Source organism: Muscardinus avellanarius, assembly GCF_963383645.1.
Source record: "Muscardinus avellanarius genome assembly, chromosome: 8".
NCBI classification, from domain to species: Eukaryota; Metazoa; Chordata; class Mammalia; order Rodentia; family Gliridae; genus Muscardinus; species Muscardinus avellanarius.
In genome coordinates, this window is record NC_137794.1 from 669,437 (window position 1) to 689,148 (window position 19,712).

Sequence of the window (19,712 nt, forward strand, 5' to 3'; positions counted from 1 at the left end):
CTATTTTGTATGGCATAAAATTCTTAAATTCATTGGACAAGAATTATTTTCTATAGGGCAGAAGATACTCCCAGGTTAAAAGAGAGATTTGGAAATAAATGGTGGTGCATATTTTTCCTGTGTGTGTGTGTGTGTGTGTGTGTGTGTGTGTGTGTGGCCAGCCATTTCTAAGATTGAAAATTTTGATTTGGAAAATAAGAATCACTAACTGAAGTATGTTTATGTTTACATAATACAGCTATTATGTTTTGTAACACTAGTAAGCTCATGTGTTTTCAATCATTTCAAAGTGATTGTAGATAGTTAATAGAGCCTTCAACGATTCAGACAAGCTCCCATAGCACATCAAGTTTTCTTCTGGGATCCTTTCCTACGTATTTCTTGTCATGACTAATATTTATTCCATTCTTGTCACCAAAGTCGTTTTTTGCTCCAGTGTGCTATTTTGGAGTGAAATATTTCAGCAAGAATTTCCACTAGATTTGAACAAAGTATTATATTCATGTATGAAAATGTCACAGAGAAATCCATTAGTCTGTACAATTAATATGAGTCAACAACTATAATAAAAAGATTTTCCACTAATCTAAAAATAGGTTGGGAGAAGGACATCTCTTTTAAACTGAACAAGATGTTATAATGTGTATTCCTGATTGCCTTAGAGCAAACCAACGGAGACACCAGCAACCACAAAACCCATAGCCGCTGTTCACTTCAGTCCTCTCCGTTGGCTAACGCTTTGTAGACCGAGAGCCTCACCATGTGTCCCACTTCTTATTTCCTTATCTGACTCAAAGCCTAGCAATCCTAACCTCCATGTGGTGTTTTAGGCTGTGATCCCAGCACTTCAGGTTAAACCTCATCCGTAATTAGGGGTTACCTAATCTTCCCCGATAGTTAAGTGATTTCTTATCTAGTTCCCCAGGTTAAATGCGTGGGATCAGGGGACCACAGTGCCCCTGACGTGTTCTCAGTTTGAAAGAGTGACAAAGCCTATGGGTTAGCCCTTGCCCTGTGAACCCGTGCCTTGATGTTTGCTGGAGCTGCTTCAGGACACACTGCCTAGAAGCAGGATACCCTCTGTTGAAATGAATAGCCCTAATTCTCGTCTTCCTTTCTGGCTTTTCTCTGAATAAGATACCTGGCTTTTAGCACTCAAAATTAGTTTCCCCGGGTGCAGGTCCTTTGCTTATCTGGTCTATTGTCAAGGCAGTTTTGTAAAAGAGAAAATTAGGCACATCAATTTTATTTAAGATTAAAAAAAAGCTTGAGAGCAATGTGGAGCACATGGAAATGTTCTGGCAACTATGGTTCACCTTTATGACAAGAAGAGCTTAGTGTATTCTATCTCATATTCCTTCTAACAAGTCTGGAATACACTTGATGGGTTTTTAATTTTTTTACATCCTCAAAAAATATCAGCTGACCTAGTCTTAGGAAACTGATGTCAGGGCTAAGGATGGTTTTGCCAAAACTTCCTCTGCCAGACGTCAGGATCTAGAAGATTGCTTCCCTATGGGTCACGCCTGCGGGATCTGGCAAATCAAAGTCAAACATATTTACATAAAAATCCAAGTCTTCTAAGTGGAAGTGCCGAGAAAAAATTTTACCAGCAAAGGAGCTTTCGTTGGAATATGTTCAATTATTATCCCTCCTTTTTATCCCAGATGATCATACCACCAACTCTTAAAATGACTTGTTCTCGGAACCATGGAAACTCTACAGCCCCAGTGTCCACTCCTCTTTCAACTTGACCTCAAGAAAAATCGTAGCTAAATTCAAAACTCAATGACAACAAATAAGTGGTCACAGCTGTCTGCCACAGACATTTTGCATCATTTAGATTTAGTCAATTTTTTCCTATCCTTTTAAAATATGGTCTGCCTTAAAAGTGCCCAAATTTGATTGTAAACATAATTGGAATAAAAATGTCAGGGAAAAGGGGTAATAAATACACTTCTTGAGAATTTATAGCATTTTATTTAAACCTCTAGAGTAAACCACTTTTATGCATGATAATTCATGATTCTAAAAAAACTAAAATATCCTTTACTACTCCCTGCATAGGAAACTAAGGCGCAGGTGGAGTTAACCCTCCGTTCCAAACAAAATTCAGAGCTACGTTTGTATAACTTTTTATATTTTGTGTGGGGATTGAACCAATGGGCATTCTGCTTTTTGGTTTGCTTGTTGGCTGGATGGTTTTATATATTTATTTTTTAAATTTTTATTGGTGCATTGTAGTCATAGATCTCAATGGGGTACAAGATGGTAGAAGCGTATTGACATGCTACTTCTGAGCTATGCTCCAAGATCTATTTCATTTTTTTTAAATTTTGAAACAGGGTCCTGCTAAGTTACTGAGACTGGCCTCAAATCTGCAATCGTCATGCCTCAGCCTCTGAAGCCCAGGAGTATAGGTATGTACCACCATGCCTGGCTTACCACTTTGTTCTTATTAAGGAAATGACTGTGACAGCTTTCATGTGGCTTTTGAATCTTGACATCAAGATAAGAAATAGACATAAATTTGAGGCAATATCACAGTAGAGAGGCTGAAGGAAGAAATCTAAAAACGTGTATTAATTTACTCCATTTTATCACCCAATAATAATCTCTTTACATTATGAGGATTGTTGAGGTCCCTCTACAGCCGCAAAGATACTGTGCTATTAAAACTGGCAGGATTCCAAACAGCATGCCTGAATCACCGTCGAGTTATTCACTGACAGTTGGTTAGTAAGACTCTTGTTACCTCCCTCCTAGCTTGGAACGGGTAGAAGAAACAGACATAGTCAATCTACTAAAAAATGAAAATATATCAGTATTCTTGCTAGAAGCATAGCTCCTGTGCTAAAAACAACAGCCAAAACCAACTCCGGGTTGCCCTCGTGTTCTTGACTTGTGAGGTAAGTCACCAGCAATCCACCTGAATTATCTTGGTTTCTTTCAGGTTAACGCTGGGCCTCTCTGTCCTCTGGTCAATCTCCTGCTTTCCTCTCTGCGCTCTCCTCCCATAGAAACACCGAGTTCTAAGGGAAGTGTTTTAAAAACAGTTTTAACCCTGTATGGGAAGCCAGCGGAAAGCCCACCAGTGATACAGCTCATAGTTGATGAGTGGTATAACCACTCGTGCTGCGTGGCCACTAAACCGAGGTGACCACTAAAAATATATTTAAGAAGAACACGTTGCCATTACCCATCGTCGTGAGACCCAGAGTGACAGTCATCCCCGCATACACAGCTTGGTGAATTCCCTTCCCTCTGTATCCCACTCCACTCCCCCTCCCATACATGTTGGGAGACTGACAGTGATACCTTGAGGTGTGGACATGACCTTGTGTTAGCTGTCCCCAGGCCTCGCTCTCCCCTCTCCATCCCCTCTCCCAATCGCCTCCCACTCCCACCGGCTTCTCTTCTTGTAGCCGATGTTCCTTGGGCTTTTATGTTTGTTCTAGCTCCCTATAATATTCTGATTTCAATTTTATATTTCAGTCTTCTAAGAAACCTCCGATTTGTAATCCCACCAACGGTGCACAAGGGTTTCTCTCTCCTACGTCCTTGCCAGCATTTGTTGTTTGTATTCTTGATGGTCCTTTCTCTGTTACACATTTATTGGTGCATTATAGGCTCACGTCATGATGTAGTTCATGATGACAGTGACCTACACGCACTCAACACTTGGCGGGCATTCCCCCAGCCCCCTCTCCACACAGGACGCTCAGACTGGCACTGGGACTCTCACATATGCAGACCATGTCAGTGAAAGGGATTCCTTCACTGACCCTCCCTCGCCCCTCTCCCCTTCCACTAGCGCGTCTCCGCTATTATCTGAAATCCCTTTGCCATCCTGATTGCTCCCTAGCTTCTGCACATGACAGAGAACACATGATCCTTCGCTTCCTGTGACTGGTTAATCTTAATCTTACTTAACATAATGTTTTGATTTGCACTTCCTCGATTGCTAATGATGTCAAACATTTTTTCGTATATTCACTAGCACTTTGTATTTCTTCTTTTGAAAAGTCTGAATTTTGACCCATTATCCATATTTTGATTAGTTGCTTTATTTTTTAGTATTGAGTTTCTTAAATTCTTTATATATTCTAGATATTAATCCTCAATCAGAGGAGTAGCTGGTGAAGATTTGCTGCCATTCTGGAATCTGCCTTTAGATTCTTGAGTTTCCTTTGCTGCACAGGTTTTTGTGTGTGTGTGTGGGGGGGGGGGTTGGGTTCCTGGAAACCCTTGTACCTCCGGGCTACACTCCCAGACACCCATTTTTTATATTTTTATTTGGAAACAGGGTCTCTTAAGCCAGAGAGGCTGGCTTCGAACCTGTGCGATCCTCCTGTCTCTGCCTCCTAAGCGAGGGAATTACAAGCATGCGCCACCACGCCGGGCTTGCATAGAAGCTTTTTAATCTGATCTAATCCACTTATTAATTTTTGTTTTATTTCCTGACCATTGAAGATCTTGCTGAGGAAGTCTCTACCAGTGCCTATGTATTAGAGAGTTGGTCTTAATCCTTCTTCCAGCAGTCTCGAGGTCTCTAGTATAATTTCTAGACCTCTTGTCCATTTTTGTTTGATTTTTGGCAGGGTGAGATGTCAGGGGTTACTTTCATTTTCTACATATGGTTTATCAGTTTTTTAGCATCATTACTGAAAAGGCTATCTTTTCTCCAGTATCTGTGTTTGGCCCCTTTGTTGAAGATCAAGTTGCTATGGGTTTGAGGGTTTGTATCTGTATTTTCTATTCTGTTTCTTTGATCTCTATGTTTGTTCTGTGACAATATCATGCTGTTTTTATTATTATTTGTTGTAGGATTTGAGGGCAAGTATTGTGATGCTTTTGTTTCCAAGAACTGTTTTGGCTATCCTGGGTCTTTTGGACTTCTGGGTTTTTCTATATTAATTTTAAGAGATTTTTCTGTTTCTGTGAAGAATATGTTGGCATTTTAAAGGGAGTGCATCAGATTTGTACGTTGCGTTTGGGCGTATGGCCATTTTGTGATATGTAGTCCGCCTACCCAGGCCCATGGGAGGTCTTCCCATCTTCTAAGGTCTTCCATTTCTTTCCTCAGTGCTGTGTAGTTTTCATTGTAGAGATCTTTTACTTCCTTGGTTAGATTGACATCTAAGTATTTTATTCTTTTTGGTGCTATCATCAATAGATTTTTTTCATATTCCTTTTTTCAGTGGACTGATTGGTATATAAAAAAAACCATTGATTTTTTTAAAGTTTATTTTGTAGCCAGATACTCTGCTGAATTTTTTTATGAGCTCTCATAGTCTTTTAGTTAATTTTATTGTTTTTCTAAGATCATCCAGAATAGAGATAACTTCACTTCTTTACCTACATGTATCTTTCTTTCTCTTGTCTCACTGCTCTAGCTAGGACTGAGTGTGATGTGAATGGCAGCAGTGAGAGTGGGCATCCTTGTCTTATTCCTCATTTCAATAGGAATTCTCTGGTTTTCTCCATTCAGGAGAAGATTGGCTTTGGGCTGATCACAGATTGCCTTTATGATATTGAGCAGTTTCATTCTGTGCCTCGTTCCTTCAGACGTTTTAGTATAAGAAGGTGCTAAGCTTTCTGAATGCTCTTCCTGCATCTACTGCCAGGATCATGTGGCTTGGTTTTGGGCTCTAGCTCTGTGTATGTGATAAATTACATTTACTGACTTGCTTTGTCAAATCCTGCATCTCCGGTATGAAACCCAGTTGGTCATTATTGACCATTTCTTGATGTGTTTTTGAATTTGAGTTGCTAGTATTTTCTTAAGAATTTTTGCATCTATATTAAGAAAATTGGCCTGTGATTTTCTTTCTTTGAGGTATCTTTATTTGCCTTGGGTTATCAGAGTGACGCCGGCGTTGTAAAACAATTAGGAGGTACTTCATCTCTTATACTTCATGGAAGAGTTTTAAAAGCCCTAGCTCTTTCTTGGAGGTCTTGTAGAATTGAGCTCAGAATCTGCTGGGATCTGGGCTTTTGTTAGGAGGGTTTTTTTTTTTTTTTTAAATTATTGCTTCAATCTAATTGTTTGACACTGAGCGCTTAAGGTTTTCTCTGTCCTTGTAGTTCAGTTTAGGAATGTTGTAAGACTCTAGAAATTTGTCCACTTTTAGAAGATTTTCCAATTTGTTGTAGAATACGTTTCCAAGGTAGCTCCTGATGATTGTTTAGATTTCTGCAGTATCTGTGGTAATAAACTGTCTCTTGTTCTATTTATTTGGTTACCTGAGGGTTTGTAAATTGTGTTTATTTTCTCAAAACGCCAAGCCTTTATTTGACTGATGTTTTGTATTTTTATTTCTGTATATTTATTTTATTTTAATAAATTATTTATTAAAATAATTTTAATTATTTCCTGCCTTCTACTGTACTTGGGATTCATTTTTTCCTGTCTTTTGGTGAAACATTAGGTTACTTGGAGTATTCCTGCTCTTTTTTTTGTGGCACTGGAAGTGGAACCCAGTGGCTTTTCTACCTCCAGGCTATACTCCCAGACCTATTTTATACTTTATTTGGGAACAGAGTCTCACTAAGTTGCTGAGACTGGCTTTGAACCTGTGCGATCCTCCTGTCTCAGCCTCTCAAGCACTGGGATTATAAGCGTGCGCCACCACATTCGGCCATTCCTGGGTTTTTTTGTTTTTAAATATGGGCACTCAGTGCTATAAATTTCCCTCTTGAGGCTGTCGTTAGAGTGATCCAGATTTTGATAGGTTGTGTTTCCAGCTTCATTTGACTCTAGAAACTGTTAAATTTCTTTCCTTCTTTCCTTTATGATCCAGTCTTCATTCAGAAGTGTGTTGCTCAAGCCTCCATGTATTGGTATAGCTCCTTAGTATTTTCTTGCTATTGACTTCTACATTCTGCCCACTGTGACCTGAGACGATGCATGGCATTATGCCTATTTTTAATTTATTGATGCTTGATTTGTGGCCTAGACTGGTCTATGTTGGAGAAGTCGAACGCGTATTTGGTTGTTGTCAGGTGGGCTATTCTGTAGACCTCTGTTAAGGCCATCCAGTGTATAGTGTTAGGTATGAAGAAGAGTCTTTACTGACCTTCTGTCTGGCTGATCTGCTTAATGCAGATAACGGTGTGCTGATATCTAGTACTACAGTGTTTGCATCTATGTGTCTTAAGTCCAGTAATGTTTGTTTATTGTAGGTAGCAGCTCAGATATTTGGGAAATAAATGTTTGCTATCACAGTACCATCTTGTCGTATTGTCCCCTTTACACATGGGAAGGGGCCCTTTGATGAGCTGTGGCGTGAAGTCTGTGTTAGATATGAGAGTGGGTGCTCCTGCTCGTTTTTTTACCTCCGTTTTCATGGACTATTTTCCATCCCTTTATTCCTGCCGCAGAGCCCTGAGCAGTGTGCCTGGGCACCTTCCCCCTCCGAGTCGCCAGCAAGGAGCAGCGCAGGGTGCGGTTCTGTGCCAGCCCCTCCCTGTGCCCCAGGCAGCTGGGTTTGTGGTCTGGAGTTCGAGGCTGTCTCTCTTTTTAGCGCTATGGCTCCCGCAGTGGGAGGGGCGCACTGGTGTTCCGGCAGCGCCTGGCTCACTTGGGGACTGCTGCCTTTCTGCCCTGGTGGGCAAAGTGCCTGTGACTACTACTGGGTCCCACGGCGCTTGACCTCTTCACCCTCAGGTCGCAGTCTGGGCTGTGGAGAGCAGCTCCACTTGCGGCCCTACAGCGTGTGGGCCGCAGCTCGCTGAGGGGTCCCACTTGTTGTGGTCTCTCCCAACGCCCTGAGTACTTGTACATGACGGGGTCGCGTCCTGAGCCTGGGGAGCATCAGCTTCTCTCTCTGCCTGGGGGGGAGCTGGGAATTGTCACGGGACAGCCTGTCCGGCACTCCCTCGACCCACGCACCATGGTGCCTTTCTTGTGAGCCCAGGCCACGGCACCACAAGGATGCTGCGTTGAAGGTTCTTCTTGAGCTGGCCCTCTGTGATGCAGACTGAGTATCACGTCACAGTCCCAGAATCTCCTTCCATACCTGCCCCTGCCCTGAGATCTCGTCACTCTAACCGAAAGATCATCGGATCTGTGTTTGAGAATTGTGACCCTTTCTCAGGGGAAACTTCATCCTGCCTGAGGCTGAAGGACGCATGCGCTGGCTCTCAGCACCTTCCCTTCCTCACCATAATTCCAATTTCATAGTATTTGGCAGATTTTCTCATAGTTTGAGGTTATAGCTATTTCCTTCTTTCACTGAAGATGGCTTTCTCTCTTCTCTATTTTTCCATTTTTGTTGCTATGGTTGTTAAATTTCACTAATAGTAGACAGATTAAAATGACTTTCTTTTGCTCTGTTTAATTACAGATGAGAATCTTAAAGATCAGAAGAAATCACAGAATGAATATTTTACAGCTAAAAGTGGTTCCTCTAATAGTTTATTCAGAGTATAAACGTGCTAACATTCTAATGATGGTTGTTTCCATTTCCACTACTTAATTTACTTTAATAAATGTTTTAGGTCTCAAGACTCACGGCTCACATAGTGCCCCTAAGCTGGTTACGTGGGATGGAATGCAAGCTCTGCTCTGACACAGAAGCACTGTTTAAACAACACGGCATGCTTCTCCTATATTTCACATGTATAAGATAAGCACATGGAAAATGCTCAAAACTGAAGCTCCCTTCCTCCTAAGCTTGGTGGGTCCATACGAGAGGGCAGAGAAGATGCAAAGCTGAGTGGGTCATACCCGAGCTGAGAGCAGATGCTACAGCAGTCATCATAACTTTTGCTAAGGCTCTTAGCCGCCATCAGCACCTAACAATAAGAATATTGGAATAAGATCAGGGTCTTTTCCTTCTGTATATTTTGTTCTTCCCAGGCTCACAATCTTGCAATAAACTTGCTGATTACATACAACTAATATTTGTTTCAAACAAAAATGTGTAAAGATTTGTTAGTGTCCCTCTATGGGCCTGGTGGAATATAATTTTGGAACACCAGTTGCAACCAAAATGCCTTTGTTTCCCACACAGTGCACAGGAAGCCTGGGTTTTCAGCATGGTGCCAACAATCGCATGGTAAGTGGCTCTTTCCTTCCTGTGCTATCCTTGTGCTGTCAGAAAACAGATCCAAGAGCAGCTGTTTCTATCACTCTGGCATAAGCCTAGTACCCACTCACTGCCTCTGCACTTCTACAAGGCTGTACAATTCACTCCCAAAGTCTGCTAGTGTGCAAAGACAAGGAGCTTACAAGACACACCAGCACTACTCAGATAGGTCTAGTGCATCTGTTTTATTTCCAGCAAAGAATAAGATATAAAGACCTCTAATAAATCCTATCAGCTTTGTTGGTAGGCTAACTAGTTGGAAACTAACCTCTCACAAAAGGTGTGAGGTTCACAGACTTTTTAAAAAGTGCTGAAGCCACTTGTGATGTCTCCTGTACTTACCAACAAGCACAGATGCTGGGCAGGAGGCTCCGTTTGCTAGCCCCTCTGCTCGGAATGCCAGTCAGTGAAATGAGGAGCTTTGCAAAACAGAGTTTACTAATGTGGCACCAACCATGCAGATGGGAGAGCACGCCTCACATCTACCTCTCAGGGGTAGGGTCAGGGATGTTCTTGCAGTACAGAAGCAGAGTCTGAACCCATGGGGAGGGGACTGCAGGTGCCGCTGTTACCGGTCTGTGGAAGCACCATCAATCTCATAGCTCTTCATGCGATGCTGCCTCAGAAAATGGTGGTGTTCCCGTGATCCTGATGTTGCTAATTTAGCATAGCTCTTTTTCAAGATCCAGGAACGATCCCTATCCTTCAAAAGTCTCTGGGAAGACTCACTTCTCACATACAAACATTGAAGGTGATAGGTAGGCTGATTAGCTTGACTTAATTATTCTACTTTAGTATTCATAAATCATCACATTGCTTGTACCCCATAGGTTATAAGACAATACTCTATTAATTTTAATAAATAAAAAAATAAAAAGGTCTCTTCCAGTCTGAGGATGACCAACCCTCCCCATGTCCCAGGCCAAACTGGGGACAATGTGGTGGATGGCTGAGTGTCAGGTTTCAATATAAAACACTTTCTAATATGAAATTTATGGATATGTGAATTCTTGGGTCTCTGAGCATGTTATCAAAACAGAAAACAAAATAAAAAGACTGGTTTGACTATATTATAAAACAAAAGAAATAAAACTTAAACTTTATAAGACAAAATATTTGCTAGATATAGGATGAAAACAAAGTTATTATCGTTAGTATTGATTCACTCAATAATTATGCACTGGACCACCACTGTTTCTAGGGACAGTGAGTATGTGGTAATCAGATGTGAGTTCCAGCCCTATGAAGTCAACAAGTCAAGCAAAAGCTGCCGAACACTCAAAAGAAAGGTACATAGAAGATGTCAGCAAAGGCAGAAATGCAAATGGTCAAGGAATACATTAAAGAATTCCGTAGTCAGATTAAAACAGGACTTCCTGTGGTTTTTTTCCCCTTCCAAAATGGCAGAACTTTTTAAAATCAAGTATCCTCAAATTTTGTCATACTGACTAGAGTGCAGAATACGGGCCTATTTATAACTCCCTGGGAGTGGGTTTCATTTGGCTCTTAATGGTAAAGCTCAAACTGCTTCCAACGTTAGCCAGTACATTTAAAATGCTAGAATGCACATTCCTGGGCTCCATTACAGACACTCAGAATCCATCAACGAGAAATGAGATCCAAGAAATTGCCTTTGGACTTCAACGAGGTCTTTTAATACAGGTTGTCCTGGGACCACACGCGGGACACAGTGTGCTAGAGTGTGGGCTGGGCCGCGCCTTCAAGATCAGGACAGATGCAAATGGCCCTCGCGGGGAAGTGCAGGCCCACCAGCCAGAGATGTCCCCTTCAGTTAGCGCCACTGTCTGTAGTATTTCAGTGTCAAGCGGGCTGGCTGCTGGTGGGCTCTGAGGCTGGCCACATACAGTTCAGCTTTGCATTATTTATTCTCTTTCGCTCAGCAATTCAACTTGAAAAAACTTTACCCTAAGGACATAATCAGGTTTTATTCAAAACACCGGTGGAATTGCAGACTGAAAAGTTCTGAATAAGAAGAGAACGAAAGTATTCTTCATAACTTCTCCTTCAGATGCTGGCTGTGGGCAAAGAACACAGGCGCACACTCCACTTGTGCTCCACATACTCAGGCTTTGTTTGGCAAATGTTTTCTGGTTACCATGGCAATCTCTGGTTTCTCTGTGTAAATGGGAAATTGGGAACCTTGTTTTTTTCAAGAAATGATTAGTGTGTTCTTTTTATCCTGGTAAGCTCGTTCTGTGCTGACAAATTACATTCTGACAGCTAGGATGTGATCCAAAATGTGCTTTTACAGAGACCGGGGACAGTAAGAACGTCCAGGGCTGACAGTTACTCTTCACTTACATTCTGGTGTACATGTATTTGCTTTCATGGATGTCAAGAGATAAATGAAAGTGCTAAATACTTGGTAAACTTTTTAAATAATGCAGAAATAGATCCTCACTCTTGAAAGATTTGACATAGGTCAGTCTGATCACTGTACTCACGGTATAAAGAACATAAACCTTTGGGTCAGTTGGACATGGAGCTGAGCCCGGACGCTGCTGCTTATTAGTTGTGTGAATTTGGGCAAGAAGTCCGGTTCTTTCATCTCAGTTTCCACCCATAAAGTAAGAATCCTGAATTACACAGATATGTATATATGTGTAGTATGTATATAATGTGTGTGTATATATATGCATACATATAGTACCAAGTCTATGGGTTGACTCTCAACACAATATAGAAGCTATTATCACCAAAGAAACATCCCAAACCCATCAGACTTGATTTAAAAAATCATGCCTCAAATGGGAAAAGTGAATAAATTAAACAGAAGTTAATGCATAACCAGTGTTATTAGGGTTTAACGTCTTTGGGTCCCCGTTTTTTAAATGATACTGATATTAGACATATTTATCAGTAAGTCATAGGCAAGCAGGAGAGGTGAGCTTCACAAAGGAAGCTCCTCATGACTACAGAGCAGCCTGGAAAGCCTAAAGGTGGTCAGCTAGAGTTACTGCACAATTCTGAAGCAGGAAATGGCCAGACTTTAGTTCCCAGAAGCCCTGGCCCTGGCAAGAAGCCCACGACCCACTGCAGCAAGGAGCCCTGGGGAGGGTGTGTGGCTGCGGGGCAGGCGCCCCACTTGTCGCCCGCACGCAGGCGTCTGCCCTTTCTCTCACTCATCCGCACTCAGACCTCTGGGTTTGCCAGTTGCTGAGCTGCACCTGGCGGTACAGGCCTCAGGGGGCATGCGGTGTTTCATCACTCTGGCCTGGGTGATGACCCGCCTTCCCAAGAAGGCGTCCTGGTGACCTCAAGGGGAGACACTGAAGCACGGGGCACAAGAACAAAGTATTATAAAGCGACCAAGATGTTCTGAAGTTAAGACTGCGTTGACTTTCTTCAAATGAAAGAAATCATTCGAAAGTCCATAGACCTATATTATATATGGCACATGAACTCAACCTACATAAGTTGGTCAGCGTATTAAAAAGTATTAAATTAATAAAAAAAAAAAAACTCAGCAAAACTGAGAGCCCCAAACAGTCAAGATGTCTATACCACACTTCCACTATCTGAATCAGGTTTCTAGCTGTTCCTCTGGCATCGAAGGAGGAGCATTCCCAAGGGCACGCATGGCAGGAGAAAGGCACGCGAGGGTTTGCCACGGGCTGCTTGCCCTCCCAGTGTCCTGGCTTTGCCTTATTTTCAGAAATAAGGTAAAAGGGAGAATCTTTTAAAAAAAGGGAGCCAGGCGTGGTGGTGGATGTCTGTAATCCCAGGACGTGGAGGCTGAGCAGGGGTCTCAGGTTTGAGGGAAGCCTTGACAACTTACTGAGACTCTCAGCAACCTAGTGGGATCCTGTTTCAAATAAAGCTGGCGTGGTGGCACACGCCTGTCATCCCAGCATTTGGGAGGCTGAGACAGGAGATCACGCAGGTTTGAAGACAGGCTCAGCTACTTTGAGGCCCTTTGCAACTCAGTGAGACGGTTTCAAAATAAAGGAAAAAAATAGACTGGGGATGTAGCTCAGAGGTAGAATGCCCCTGGGTTCCATCCCTAGTACCACAATAAAATAAATAAATAATAAATAAATAAATAATAAAAGGCTGGAGATGTAGCTTGGAGGCAGAATACTCCTGGATTCAATCCCCAGGAACACACACACACACACACACACACACACACACACACACACACACGCAGTGGTAGCAGTAAGCTGTTCATTTGATGATATGTCCTTCATCCCACTACCCACATCAGCTTCACTCCCACTCCTTCCACCTCAGTGTAGCTGATGAGATGAGAGTGTCTGGACCCCCATCTCCGCTCATGACTGGTTAGGGTCTGGGCCCCTGACCAAGCCAGATCAAGCCTAGCTCCTGTCTAGTGTTCCCCATAAAATCAAGGAACCCAGTTAAATTCCTTCCTTCCTCCCTTCCTTTCTTCTTTCCCTTCCCCTTTTCCCCTCCCTCCTTCCTTCCTTCTTTCTTGTGCTGGGAATTGAACCCAGAGGCATTCTAGCTCTGAGCTTTTTTATTTTTTAATTTGGAAACAGGGTCTCACTAAGTTGCTGAGATCCTCGCTAGATTACTGAGGCTGGCCATGAGCCTCACCCTCCTATCTCAGCCTCCCACGTCCTGGGTTGCAGGCGTGTGCCGCGCTCTTAGCCTCTACAGTGTGAGGATGGGTCAGCGTACCACGTCCTGATGTCCACGTGCTGTTGTAAGCTTCACAGATACAAACTGGCCACCCGAAAAACACGGAGAGGCAAACGTACAACGCATGGATGATCTGAGGTTAGGAAGACTGCACTGATCATTTTTAAATTAAAAATATGCACAACTTCCTATAATTAAGATGCTTTATGGGCTGTAACTAATTATCTGCAAGTTGATTTGCATAAAACCAAAAATATAAAAATGAAAACCGTAAGAGAGTGAGCACGGTAAAGCGGGAGCGGCAGTGGTGGCTCCCGGTGCTGCTGGTTTACAGCCAGGGCCAGGCAAGTCCCCTGCCTCCCCGGAGGGGGCCTTCTTACCTGTGACCTGAGATTTGGATGATACTGTGCATGAGGTCTTTGCTGCATCTAAAAGTATTAAGTTATTGGAAAAGCAGCCTTTTCAGAGGTAAGAAACGCTCCTTACCTCTGCGATCATCCTGTTGGTGTCTCCTAAGAACAGCAGGTTCAGGGCTTCTTCCTCAGTCGTAGCCTGGTGACGAGACAGGTTTTTCAGGTGAATGTTCTGGTCAGGGTCCTCCAGTATTGTCACTTTCCTAGGAAGACGAGAAGCAAGACAGCGGGCACTGCTGAGAAGGCGTCTTCCCCGCAGCTTGTTTTTAAACACTGTATATCAGGATGTTTTGAACTTATAAAACAGTGACACACATGGTACCAGGAGCACTGGATTAGCACCAAACGCAGACATTCCTTGACAGTACTATCGAGAAGTTTTGGGGCTAAAAATATATATTATAAGCTTGATTTAAAGTCACCGGCCATTGTAACTGTCAGCTAATCATCGGTCCATTAGCATATCTTTTTTATTTCTTGGTACTGGAGTACTTGGTACTGGTACTCTTTTCTTGAACCCAGGAGCATTCAATCTCTGAAATACATCCTGAAATACATCCTTTGCTTCTCCCATACTTTTTTTTAGCGGGGTCTCACTAAGTTACTGAGGGCCTTGCTAAGTTGATGAGGCTGGCTTTGACCTTGCCCCCTAAGTATTGGGATTACAGGCATGTAACAATTAACTCATCTTAAATGCACATTCTTACAGAATTAAAATGCAAATAGGTATTGTTCTACCTATATGCCAGGAAACGAGGCCATTTCGGTTCAAGTCAGGTTCAGGGCATTACCCAGCTAACACACCAACCCCTCTTGGTTTACTCGGCATTTCAACCTGGTCAGCTCGTCAGCTTAAGCAGCGTGAAGTCATGGGACTGGCCTCCCCACTGGGAGTTACTTTCCTGTGCAGTTTTCTCATCAAGGGGAGCAGAAAATTTTCAAGAGGTCTTACCATAAAGATTTAGTGTGCAGTTATCTTTATGTCCGTCAGACCTGATTCTTTGTCCTTTTTCTTTGACAGCATGCTTTTCCGTCTGTTACATCCTCATGGTCAGGGCCTGAGCTTGGGAACAGCACTCCTTTCTCCCAACCACTGTCAGGGCATCCTAGCACCAACGTCATTTCCCAGGTGACGTCTACTCTAGCCCTAACCCTAACCCTAACCCTAGCCCTAACCCTAACCCTAACCCTAGCCCTAACCCCCTAGCCCTAACCATAACCCTAGCCCTAACCCTATCCCTAACCCCCTATCCCTAACCATAACCCTAGTCCTAGCCCTAACCCTAACCCTAACCCTAGCCCTAACCCCCTAGCCCTAACCATAACCCTAGCCCTAACCCCCTATCCCTAACCATAACCCTAGCCCTAGCCCTAACCCTAACCCTAACCCTAGCCCTAACCCCCTAGCCCTAACCATAACTCTAACCCTAAACCTGTTTTCAGAGTTGGCTTGTTAATACTTTCCTCATAGTCCTTTTAGTATTTCTTGCAAGTGAACAAAATTTGGCCAACATCCTCACACTCTGCTTCAAAAGCCTACTGACTCAAGCCATGGTTACTAGAGTTTCTCTCTCTCTTGAGTTTTGCCTTCTTGGTTTTCTTAAGAATTGTTATAGAAAGGAAATTTATCATTCACAGGTGTTGCCAAAGAGCATCTTTGGGTATTTTCACTTGCTGAGAACATGTGGGATTGTTGATTTTAAGTAAAGGTTGGCATCATCTAGCATTCCTCCTTTCAAAGAGCCAAGGGACACGTGTCATTTCCCTACTTACAAAAACACAGAATGCCTTCAAACTGAAGATTTTTCAAATGCCATAATATTTTCATCTTCTATTTTATAAGGAAGTTATCTGGCCTTTCACATGTAATTTGTGGGCACTTAAAACACTAATTGTAGGAAGAATATGTAGCTCTACCAGCACATCTGTGACCAATATGCCATTAACAATGTGCTCTTTTGCTGAATTTTGGGCTCTTTTCGACTCCTCTGACAACATCTACAATGATGGAAAAGATCTCTTTTCTTAATGAAAACAAGTGTAATTTATTTACTTTTCAATGAGACTCATAAGTGAGCTTATTAAAAGTGCCTAAGAGTTCAAGAATGCTTTGGAAAATATGAAGGCGTTTTTAATGGAAATGGATGGGCTGCATCCCATTTTTAGGAAGCTCCCTCATTTTTACACTTTTGTTCCACCCTGATTCTTCTGAAGTGCTCAAGGTGTGACTACTTAAATTCCCCAAAGCACAGAATTCAAGGTTGTTCTAAGCCCACAGATTCTGGGGATCTGACTCTTTGACCTGTAAGGTAGAAGAAGGTCCATGACCCTGGGGGACGGAGATGTGGGCTAATGAGGTGGCTGCTCGGGGAAATGAGAAAGGGCTTCTCTTTTTCTGCATGAAGTCAAGGCATTCTCCAACTCGGAGGCAATCCTGTAAGACGAGACACACACAGCATCGCTCCTGTGCAAGTTCAGGCCAAGAAGAGGCTCCAGGGGAGAGGGTCGGCAGCAGAAACGCAGAGGCCAGCGCCCACACCCCGTGGGCACCCAGCATGCCGCACACCTACACTATCTCCCTTAGTCTCATTGTTTTCTAAAGGAACTACCTATGGGACATAAAACAAGCACACATGTACCCACAAACACTGATGCGGGGCCCTCCCTAAAAGTTTCTAATTTGATTGGTGTGGGGCACTGTCTGGGTATCAGGTTTTGTAAAAGCTCCAGGTGGTTCTGGTGTGTGGACAAGGCTGAGTGGCGGCCACTGACTTCATCTTCAATGACTCTTCAAGGAAGACAAAGGAGAGATTTCTGCTGGTTTTGTTTTAACTTTCCACCAGGTTCTAGCTCATGCCAAAGGAGAAAGTTACTAACCCCACTGGCTGCAGCTGAAGACACCGACGAGCCGCATCTGCTAAGAGGCACCTGTGAACTGTAAAATGTCCATCCTTCCCCAGGAAGTTCTACCTCCCTAACAAAGCAGCACACATTAGCCACAACAACTAATGCTCAACTGGGAATGTGCGTCTAAGTAAACATCCACGAGACTTTTATCATGGCTAAATTAAAGATGTTTGCGATAGGAAGGACGTCCAACTTCATTTGGGTTCTCTTATGGCTCCCTCTCTGCTGAGAACTCACTTGTGGCACTCACACAAGGCTCTACCTCTGGCCCTCTGGCATCTTTGTCTCAATCTTCTCTCTCCAATCGGGGTCTCTCTTGCCAGGTCTTCAGATTGTCTCCTGGTCTCTGCCCGATCCCTAAGGCATGGGCGTCAGGCCTCATGGGAAATCCCTCTGCACCACATCTCATGGCCAAGGTGTGGTCCAACGCTCACATCTTTACTTACAGAGCCCAGGTTAGGCTCTGGGTACTGCTTCATTCTAGGAGAGCACACCGGGAAGAGGGTGTGTTTCAACTTCTATTATCAGTGGAACAGCTTCTCAAAGTTGGAGGAAATAAAAACCATTAGGAAAAGTTTCTCGTCAATTTGCTCCCTTCCCTGGCCCTTTCTCTCATTTTCCCTCTCTTGCACATCAGTAACTATTTCCTGAGTCTTTTGTCCGCCACTTGGTTCTGACTACAATTTTTATAGGCCTGAAAGAGGGCTTTATTAGAGTTTCTTAAATAAACATTCTACTCCCAAGATGGAAACCCACCAAACTATTTATTTGATTCTTTTTGAATGGGCCTGTGAATAGTTTTCCCTACAAAATGTTTCTAAAATGTTTAGATTTCCAGAAAAAAGTCACTGATAGCCTTAACTTGGACACCTAAGTGGAAAAGTTCTGCTAAGTATACCCAGCCTGTTTAATGATGGGGAAGAAACAAGCTTTGCATTCTCTCTGTAAACAGAAACTCTTTTCCATTTGGCTGCATAGTAGGAATTTGTAGGCTCTTTTTAAGTGACTGGAAGACATAGAAAGAACAATGGCCAAGCTCTTGATCTCAGTAATGGAAGCCATCAATGAGAGAGCCCTCCCACCCACACCTACCACCACAAAATTCCACCAGCAGCAGCTTGCTGAATGAGAACCTCTCTAAACGGAGTGCCTCGTTTTCACCTCAGGGACAAGTGCTGCTACAGTGGCCTCCCTGCTGTGTCCATTTGCACCTGACCTGGATGACTGTGCAGTCTGTGCACCACAAGATGGGATCACGCCCAGGCCGGCACGGCTCACATCTTGGTTTGTGTATTTATTACGACAAGTGTCTATCAGAGAGCAGTGAAACTCATCTACACAATCTTCCCATCAATGGGGGTGGGGGGAACGCTGAATCAATCACAGAAAGGAGTCATATGATTAGTGGCCACTCTGTCCGGGTATCTTAACCTACAACAATATCAACAGCAGGCAGGCCTCATAAAAATGAGGTTCCCAGGCTCTGCTAAGTGGCTAGCTAGTTTCCTATGTAGCGAATGCACATAGACTACATAGAAAACTATGTAGTCTCACCACCACTGTGTTCAGAGATAGAAGGGTCCCTAGCTTAGCAGTTCTCAGTCTTTGTTGCCTAGTCCAACACATACTTTCTAGAAGCCCTCTATGGTGAAGAGTTGAAGAAGGAGACAAGCTGTAAGTTAATTATTTCATCAAAACTTAGCACATACATGAACTATCCTTTCATTTCTATTTTCTTTTTTCAAAATTATGGTAACCTTTTAAATCAATGTAACCTGATGAGACCACCTTCTGTATTGTTTTGATATTATAAAACAGTTCCTTCCCCAACAATACCCTTTCTCACTACAGCACAAACCTAACGTGTCTAGCCCTCACTTGGCATCCATCCACTCGGGCCTACGAGAACTCCAGGAGTGACTGTCTCCGATGTTGAGCACTAGGCTTGTTATCTTCCCTTCTTCCGCTTGCTAACTTCTAGTAATGTCAGCCACATTCGTTCCTTCTGCTGCTCTGTGCCCACCAATAATCCATCATTTCATGAAATGTCTTATTCGGCATAATTTTGTATAGTAATCACACTAAAATTTATCTTCTTTGGAACTACTTTTTTTTTCAAAGAAAATATTTTCCTCCAGTTTTCACGAACACTTGTTTTCTCGTGTGTAGTTACAGAATCACAAATTATATATTCGAGTTTTGCACATTTGGGAAGAATTATAGGAACAGATAAATCTAGAGGCAATGGATTTATAATTTTGTAAAGCCATCGCATTTCCTCTGCCAGGTAAATAGCTTTATATAACTCTTAGTTTATCTTACTGCATTTTAAAAGTTCTGAATTTATTTAGTTTTGACTTTTCCATTTTGCTATGAAGTTTGTTATTTTTTCCAACCATAAAAGTAATACATGCTTCTTGTGAAAAGTTTTTAAGAAGTAGAAAGAATTAAAGCAATCTCATGGTAATGCTCATATATTGCTTTAAAGAGATTTTCTTTTTTTAAAGATAGGTTCTTACTATGCTATATGTTACCCAGGCTGGCTTTGAGTTTGCAGTCCTCCCACCTCAGCCTCCTGATTACCTGGGTAGCTGTTATTACAAGTATATGCCACCACACCCAGTTTAAACTAATTTTCTTGTCTATATTTTGCAGATTAATGGCAAAATTATAA

General features: G+C 42.7%; 1 protein-coding gene across 1 annotated transcript in view; it reads right to left on the reverse strand.

Moving 5' to 3' along the window:
• Positions 1-19,712, reverse strand: part of KIF6 (kinesin family member 6) — a gene marked incomplete at both ends in the record, with an annotated part of 233,793 nt that overhangs the window by 143,622 nt on the left and 70,459 nt on the right. Inside the window, one exon of the mRNA XM_080700569.1 lies at positions 14,205-14,334. Coding sequence (XP_080556695.1) covers positions 14,205-14,334 — 130 coding nt within the window. The remainder of the gene's footprint in view (positions 1-14,204; positions 14,335-19,712) is intronic.